Genomic DNA, 9,270 nt, shown 5'->3' on the forward strand with positions numbered 1-9,270 from the left:
CATCTCTCCATATTTATTTATATTGGTCACTGAAACATTGGCAATTTACATGAAAAATTGTAACGATATTAAGAAACTAAATGTGTTGGGCACCAATATTATTATCAGCCAACTAGGAGATGGCAGCAATATTTCTCAAAGATAGATGACATTTCTTCATTACACTGACTGACAGGACAATGAATGAACCTTTGTGGTGTTTAAACATCTGTATGGACAGATCACATCTGGTTGGCTACACTGATGATTGATCAGGTTTTTTAGAAACCTTTGTAAATACTCCTTTAACTGCTTCACCAGCTACTGTTAGTTTACCCCACATGTACTCCAGAGCTCCTTTGGTTCTTTTATCCACTCTCCTTTCCATCTCCTCCAGCTTCCTGACCTTCTCTGTGTCTCCTTTCTCCTTCATCCCCTGGATCAGGAAGTCCAAGTGGACATAAGTGGACACTGAAGCCACATTCAGAGCGATCTGCTCCAGACTGACAACATGTTGGTAGGCCTCATCAAGCAGCTGATTTTTAACTGCTGTCAGGTTTCTCATTTCTCTTCCTAGAGTTTCCAACAGGCTCATTTTCATTTCCCTCTGTGACAAATTCTTTTCATACTTGTATTTCACATCTTGTAAAGTCTTTTTAACTTTCACTGTCTTGGTCACATAGATCCACTTTTCTTTAACATGATCTGACACAGGACACTTCCCACTACATGAAGTACAGTGACCTCCTTTCATGACCTCACAGCTTTTAGGACTCCAGGCCACTGTGCATCCAGGATAGTGACAGTTCTCCTCACAGACAAAACAGGTAACAGCTGCTTCATAAAACCCCAACCACATCCCACCATCAATAGGTTCTTTATCTTTGTAGACCTCATTCACTTCTATTGTGAACTTCTCGTTCTCCTTCATCTCTTCTTCATGTTTCTTCAGAGCTTCCTGAGTCTGTTTGATTTCTGTCTGTTTGAGTTCGATTAACTTGATTCTGTCCTGCAGGTTTTGGATACAGGCTGTCAGTCTGATGTGTAAATTCAACACTTTCACTGTCTTCGTCAGCCTCTGAGGTTCACATTGTTCCAGAAAGTTTGTGAACTGGTTCATTCCTCTGTCTGTTACTCTCCATGCCGTGTCTAAGCCAAAGTCATCTTCCTCTGTTCTCTCTTCATTCTGACAGTTATTGAAAACAAAGTGAACAGGCTGATTCTTCTCATTTCTGGCACATATAATTTTTGCAGTTTCAAGAGCTTGAAGAGCATTTTGAGGTTTTCTTCCATCAGAGTGTGTGATCAGAGCTACGATCTTGTTCTCCAGGTCTTTTCCAAACAGAGACGTCACTGAGTTGAAGACGTACATCAGTCGGTCACTCAGTCGATTATCAGTGGCCTTCATCACCAGACCCACTGCATTTAGTTCATGAACTCCGTCCTCTGAGCGGAACAAGTCCAATAACCTTTGACTGATGGTGACGTCATGTTCGATCCCTCTGGTGTCTCCAAATCCAGGAGTATCGATGATGGTCAGAGAGTACGGCAGAGTTTCACCTTCAAAACCAAAGATCTCGTACACGATCACATCTGATGTCTGACTTTCTGTCTGACTTCTGTTTTCTTTCTCCACGGTCTCAAACCAGATGTTGTGGTCAAACTTCACTCCAATGGTGTAATTGAACAAACTGTTGATCAGAGTAGATTTTCCTGCTCCTGATTCACCAACAAGTAAGATGGTTTTGTTTGTCTTCTTCTGATTTTTCTCACCAACAGTTTTTCTGGTCAGAGTTCCAAACTTCTGTTCCTGTGGTCTCAGCTGGTAGACAGCAGGAGATCCTGAACGCAGCAGAGAACTTTTGGAGATGAGGTTCTTGTATTTGGATGAGCTGGTACTGATCCTGCAGAAAAAAACAGAGAATTTACTTACTTTTACTTACTTAACACGTAAATCAGGAAAGACTGATTCTTAAAGCAGGGGAAAGAAAGAGACATTAGTTTGAACTCTTAGTGAAATCAAATCAAGTTAGACATCTGGATTTCTTTAAACAGAGACAATTGATGTGAGGTGCCATTTCATGACAGGGGGTAGAGACCATATCTCAAAGCCCTTTGTGATTGAGAAAGACAAATGATGGCACCCTAAAGAACACACAACCTGGGAACATGGATTAGATCTCAGATCCCTGACAGAGATCCGATGCTCATGCAGAGAGCCAGTCAGCGTGTCCAACACACATGGTTGAGGGAAACAAGGTTCCCTAAACAATCTAAACAAATCTTCATTTAACAGGAGTTGTAGGACATGTTCCATTATACATCCATTCTACGGTTTAAACGACTGACCAGCTTGTCAATGACTCTGGATGTTTCTATCTGGTATTGCTCCCGGTTTTTCAGTGTTACTTTATCTGTAGCTCCGAAAACACTTTGCACTTCTCAGCCTGCTGCAGTTCATCTTCATACGACTGACTGGCAAACACTGAAAATGGTCTTTGTGTCATGCTTCTAGCTAGTTTTTATGTTGACCTTGGCTTCAAAAACACCAACCACTGGAGTCCGAGGATATGAAGAAAAAAGGAAGATTTATTGTGAGAATACACGGAGAGGGAGAGTCAGTGAGTGGGCGACCAGCGAGTGTAGGTCCAGGACCGGATGTGGTGTATGGAGTGGGGGGTTCCTCTGAGGGCCGGAACACGGTACCGCCGGGTCGGTCCTCAGAGATGGTGTGTGTGATCCGAAGGGTGTCCGCAGAGCAACATCTGACGGGTAACGTCCCTGTGGTCTGACAGGGATCCAGGCGACCAGCCGCACGAAAACTGTAGGAAGGTAAGGACACGGGTTAGCAGAAAGAAACCCTTTATTATCTGATGTGACGCACCTGTGCTTCTCTGGCACACGGAGAGTCCAGTGCGTCCCTCTTCCTCTCTCACACAACTAGCGAGGTTTGGACCGTCGTAGTCCGTAACTAACTTAAAATCCAAACAGAGAAAGCGTCCCCCTCATCGAGGTCCTCTCCTTCCCGGGATCCTCCCTACACCGGGGAAGCTTCTCTCTTCATTAACAGTCCCAATTAGTCAAATAAGCCAAAAACACAAATACTTGCTGTGACCAGGATGATCCCTCTGATCCTTCCAGCAGCCACCACTGGGTAAGGCTCCTCACTTCAGACGATCCAACGTCCTTCCAAGGCAAGATAGCAGACAACCCGAAGGCTAGTGACGGCACGGTCTCTGCTATATGAACAGAAAGTCTTCAAGGTCCACAGGTGAAGCGAATCAGTAATCACTAAGCACCCAGACTGAGTGACATCCACTTCCCCATTGACCCTTCACAATAAAATACAGGATTCGGGAAAATAATTTCCCGAATGTCACACTTTGGAGCTTTCAGAGTGGTCTAAAAGTGATAAAACCCATGACCTCTAAGACTAAAAGGGAAGGTCGAACGAAAACGGCGTAAATCAAAGCTCCAGGTTCATCATGACATTTATAAGCAGTAGAAAGGTATACAGGTATAAATAATGTGTATTAACACTAGAAGTCATTAACAATTTCTTCATCTGCAGTTACATTAAATCAGACATTTCTCTGACATCACTGTTGTTTATCCTTCATGACTTAATCTAATTGATTATTGTGATTAGTTTTATTGATTAGTTGTGTTGATGTTACTCACTGTGTTGCCATGGTGATGCCTGCTGGGAGGATCAAACTGATGGAGTCTGGGAAAAAGATATCAAAATATCAGAAACTAATTGCGCACACACACACACGCACACGCACACACACACACCTTTATAAGTCTGATCTAATTCAGTTCTCTCTGCATTATGTCCTTCACACATTGAATAAGCAAGAGTGTAGACCTGTAGCAAATTTAACATGAACATGAAGGTTTATTATGTCTAGTTTATGAAGATCATAAACCATCTTAATAATTTGGGGCACCAGATCCTTTTTTTGTGGATCAACCAGTCAATGAGTAATATAGGATATCATACAGGATGAGGCAGAGTTCTCCCGATTCAGTGACGTATTTACTGTGTGAAATAACAAATATACCAGTCAGTTGTCTTTTTAAGATTTATTCAGCTATTTCCAATATTTCCACGGGGGAAACGGACGGAGAACTGGTCAGAGAAATGAGCTGAATTAAAGAATAAAACAGAACAGTCTAACAGCAGGTTGTTTGCAGTGGTGGAAAAGAAATCTTGGAATTAATTTATGTTCAGTGTTTGAGTCTGAGGTCTAAACATAGTTTAGGAGGAAGCTCTAGTAATTATGGAGACCAACTGAGATTAGTGTGAGACAACCAGCACAGCCACAGGTTACTTGCTTGTCCTTGGGTTTACTGGGGCTCGGTCCGTTTGTATGTGGGCTGGTCCGACTGCAGTCTGATGGCAAGAGTAGCAGAGAGTAGACGTTCCCCGGAGTCTTGGGCTTCGGGTCTGGGTCCATTCATCGCCTTTTCTCGCTCTCCTCCTGGCTGCTGCAGGGTCGGCTCATGGAGCTGGTTGATGTGAGATGGTCAGCTGGAGGACAGTCACATGCAGGGAGGATGTCTTTGTTTCTCCTCTGCTGGGCAGTAAAACAATCCCTACCTCATGGTTCTCCTGTAGCTCTTTCTGAGAGTCCTTCTCCTTAGAGCAAGTGGCTCTTGAGAGTCTGGAAATCTCTTAACTTTCTTTGAATCTGTCTGGAACACTGTCCATTTCTGTTCTCTTTGGGGTGTTCAGCTCCCCAGAGTTCAGTTCCAAGAGTTCATTCTCAAGCCTGCTTCCAGTTCTCATTCAGTTCTTGTTCTTTTTCTCTGTGATGTGATGGGCAGTCTCACTAATCTCTGTGAATTAAGAGATTATCCTATTCTTTAAATGTTGTATGTTTTAAGGTTGATTCCTAAGATGGGAACATAATTTCTTTTTCCACCCAGCAAAGTTTAAACATGACAAACTTAACTAATCAGAGTCAGTCTGAATAGTTCAGCACAACATAAATGAATTCAATAAAACTTCATAGTTATATAGAGATTAACTACAAGCAGGAATAACAATAATAGCACAGCTTTTATATCACACCATAGTCTGACAATGATGCTCTGTAGGTCTGGTCACACATGTTACATGTTTATCAACCAAAGCAGGAAACTAAGGACAGGATATGAAGACCAGTTCATAAGTCATTGTATAGGTTTCAGGTCTTGTCTGAAAAGTTAAGTTATTATTAGTCTCTCGAAAACGCATTACCCACCCAACAGTGAACACACACACCATGAACACACACCCGGAGCAGTGGGGAGCAGTTGGGGGTTCGGTGCCTTGCTCAAGGGTCTCGCCTCAGTCTTCATCAGTCGCCTCAGTATTGATGGCAGGAGGTGAGCAGGGGGAGTCTGTTCATTAAGAGGGGTCTCTTTGTGAGGGCCGCTGGCCTGCTTTTTGTCAAAAGGGGAGTCTTGACCTTTGCAGTACTTGTACTATCCCTGGTTGTTTATCTTAGTGGTCCACAGAGTTTCATAGTCATAAAGTGTCAGAGGATATCACTCCTGCCTCACTCAGTAATGTGACCATATTCTCCTGCCTTTGGTTCGCTACATATCCCCCACTCAATTCAGCTGGTCACTCAACAGTGAGCTGGTGAATACTAAGATTAGTATGGCTTCTACCAATTGGGCCTGAGGCCAAAATCAAACAAAAGGGGACAAAGAGTTAGTAAGGAAGGAAGAGAGAAAAAAAATCTAAAATGTAGGTTTGCTCTAAATGTAGCTAAGTCAAAGTTTGGGCAATTTGGTTTCCACAGAAGATTGTTCTTCCCTGTGGGAATCAACTGTCAGGTAGTCAGTTAGATGTGAGCATAGACTTGTGAGGTGAATGCTGCATTTATACATCTATGACTAAATTTGAGGATTTTGTGCTGACTTAGTGGTCAAAAAATTCACAGGACTGTAGTCCGGTCAGTGGTGTGAGTGAGAGTGAGCAAGCTTGTTGGTAAAGAACCCACTAATCAGTTATCTTTTGTTCGACTGTCAAGCTCAGTGGATTTGAAACTGAATCTTTTTCAGCTTTTCTGGAATATATATGTAGGGACATATACAGTATATATATCCTGTCGGAGCAGTGTGAAGTCTCTCTGAACACTGATGTTGACGCTCATAGAAATCAGGGAAATCTTTGCAGATAGAACTCGATGAATCTCAAGTAAGAATGGATGTCCTGGGATCCCTCTGGACCAGGATCAAAGCATTTGATGTGTCGTGCAAGTTTATCAAGGTCACACATGGTGGTACGCTGATCAGTATGATCAGGAAGGAATGCAGTGCACGTTGGTGATGAAATCACAGGACGATCATGGATCCTTAAAGAAGCATGCTGAGGGGACAGCTGTGCACCTGCTCGTTGGGTTTTAAGGTCCACTTACCTCAGTAAGCTGATGTTCTGTTGCAGGCAGCTCCTCTCTGCGTTGGAGAAGTGTCTGCTTAAGATCATAATTTTCTTTTCTTAAGTCATCTCTTCCTGTTGCCTCTAGCTGAAGGTTAGCTCCTCATAGAGTCTTTGTGCACTGTGTTGTGCATTTTCTGACAGCAGGATTTCTTTCAGATATTCAACCTCTTGTTTGCGTTCGTGGACTGAAAATCAGACGGACTGCTGTTTTGAATCTGTTCTGCGTATCCCAGTAACAGATCTTCAGTCAAATTCATTAACACTACTTCATACTCTGACAGGGTGTTATCCCGGCTGGGCGACATCTTTGTGGTCACGTCTCGTGGGCTCATCCCAATGAGAAGTGCCATTTTGTTATTTTGCTTTTCTGAATTTTTAATTCAAGAAGAATGTGATTTTCTTTGTTCTTTAGATTTGGTTTATAGATCTAAATGTGTTATTTAAATTTAAGGACAAAATTTGACTAATTAGGAATTATCAGTCATTTGTTTGTTTCTATGCTAGCACTAGCAAAAGAATGAGCAGCTAATGTTGGATTAGCACTGTTGGATCAGTGGTATAAACAGCATCAGCAACAGCTTTTCTATCCTCTAGCTTTAGCTTAGCATGGCTAGCATTAGCTTATTATGGATAGCATTAGTTTATCATTGATAGCATTAGCATGAACATCAATGAGCTAAGTTGCTACAATGTACAATAATTGGAGCTTGTTCATAAACCTGAGAAGTTGTGTACAAGTTAACACAATAGCTGGAAGGAGGAATTGTTAATATTCCTGATTCCAAAAGTTTAAAATGTTAAAATAATATTATCAATATTCAAAACAAATACACTGTATAATAATTTGGTTTAAGTTGATAAACCGGATGGAAATTCTTAAGGGGGTTGAGGTTATACACAATACTGAGCTGATAACAGCAGTGCAATGTTCATCGATGGATGAATTAACCTCTGCAAATTTATATACACTCCTACAGTGGGTTAACTCAAACCAGCATGGAGCTCTCCCTCACAGTAACTCACTACACTGACCACTAGGTGGACAGCTGTTTTGGTTTGGAAGAGTTCAAACAAAAGTCAGACGTCCACAGAGTGACGATGTCATCAAAAGGAGGCGTTTAGTACCGCCCCTTTAAGTCTGGCTCTTTGGCCGTTCCTTCAGAGGTCAGTCTCTTCTGGCACTCAAAGGGTGAACAGCTAAAGTCAGCAGCTTTCACAGCAGCAAGAAAGACACAACGCAGCTTCAATAAACAGTCTCAGCATAACATTAACTTTCAGGAACATCGTCTGTTCCTTTGACGGGACAAAGTTTCATCAAAAGGTTTAACTTAATACATTTTTTATGAACAAAAGAGAGTGACAGCTCTCATCACAGGATTGAAGATCATGTTAAAGCATTTATTTCACCGCCTGTGGTAACAAATGCACATTAACAGCGTTTTAGCCTTTAGACTCAGTTTGATGCATCATAAGGTAAAAGGGCAACGCCCATATTAAGCTTGACACTATGCTCACATCAACTCACAGCAGCAGACAGTGGTTAGTTTAACCAATAGGTCTGGTTTATCATCCAAAGCAGGAATATAAGGACAGGATATGAAGACCAGGTCATAGTCTTTATGACAGGAGGTGAGCAGGGTGAACCTGTTCGTTAAGAGGGTTCTCTTTGTGAGGGCCGTTGGCCGAGACTTTGTCAAAAGAGGAGTCTTGACCTTTGCAGTACTTGTACCATCCCCAGTCGTTTATCTTAGTGGTTCACAGAGTTTCGTAGTCATAAATTATCATAGGATATCACTCCTGCCTCACCTGACCATATTCTCCTGCCTTTACTTCGCTACATATCCCCCACTCAATTCAGCTGGTTGCTCAACAGTGACTGCTGTTCTTGGTCACATTCTGCTGATGAAGGTACAGAGATCTTACCTGGTGCTGTTGGTTTGGTGAAGCTCAGTGATGCTGAGGAGCAGAAGGAGCAGAGAGGAGTCAGAGTCACAGGCTTTATATCAGCAGCAGGGAGGGTCACATGACTCTGCGGTCACGTGATTTCCCCGAAACTGGCTGACTTCATAGAAGCTGCAGCCCCCTCTCCCATCTCTCCTCCCCCCATCATCACAACAACTGCTGCCTCATTCCTTCACTTTCCTTTTCTACCTCTGCCAAACACAACAGGCAGCAGCAGATAAACCAAATGTCCATGGAGCTGAAACTCTGCAGGTTTCCTACAGTGTCTGTGGAAACCATCAGGGACAAACTGTGAAACATGTTGTCTGACAGTCCCAGTGAATCTGTGATAAACATTTCAGAGAACATTTCTACACCTGGAGCAGACAGACACCAAATACACACGAGAAACAAAACCAACAAAGAAGAAAAACACAGACAATGTGAGGACACATTGTGTCAGTGCTCGTGTTTACAGTTTCCAGACATGTTTCCTGAAGGTCACATATTATACAGTTTTTTGGGGAAAGAATTTAGGCCCCGTAGTCACTTATATATGTTTGTTGTATTGTCATGATGAAATATCTTTCAGATCGTCTTTTCCAGGATATTGGATACTAGAGCTGCTGAAAACGACTCATTTTGGTGTCAATTGGTGACGGAAACTTATATGAACCTCAGGATCACACGTTTCAGAATCCACCAAAACTTTCTTGAATATGGTTCCATCACAGAAGAGAAAGAAATATTGTTTGATGCTTTTTGCACTATAAGATTAAAAAAATATGTGTTTACAGTGACAACCACAGTTTTTAGAAGATATTTTCTTGTTGTTTTATCACTTTTTAATAACAGTACATTTTTATTTATATTATTTAAATCTGTAAAAGATAACTTTTCTATTTTCAATT

General features: G+C 42.0%; 1 protein-coding gene across 1 annotated transcript in view; it reads right to left on the minus strand.

Moving 5' to 3' along the window:
* LOC113124206 (uncharacterized) overlaps positions 1-6,977 on the minus strand; it is a 37,266-nt gene extending 30,289 nt beyond the window's left edge. The window contains exons 1-3 of the mRNA XM_026296733.2: positions 5,265-6,977; positions 3,661-3,706; positions 197-1,883 (exon numbers count right to left, since the gene is read on the minus strand). Of these exons, the coding sequence (XP_026152518.1) occupies positions 236-1,883; positions 3,661-3,706; positions 5,265-5,328 (1,758 nt within the window). The 5' untranslated portion in view covers positions 5,329-6,977 and the 3' untranslated portion in view covers positions 197-235. The remainder of the gene's footprint in view (positions 1-196; positions 1,884-3,660; positions 3,707-5,264) is intronic.
* Between the last annotated feature and the right edge of the window lie 2,293 nt (positions 6,978-9,270).

Source organism: Mastacembelus armatus, chromosome 12, assembly GCF_900324485.2.
Source record: "Mastacembelus armatus chromosome 12, fMasArm1.2, whole genome shotgun sequence".
Taxonomy (NCBI): Eukaryota; Metazoa; Chordata; class Actinopteri; order Synbranchiformes; family Mastacembelidae; genus Mastacembelus; species Mastacembelus armatus.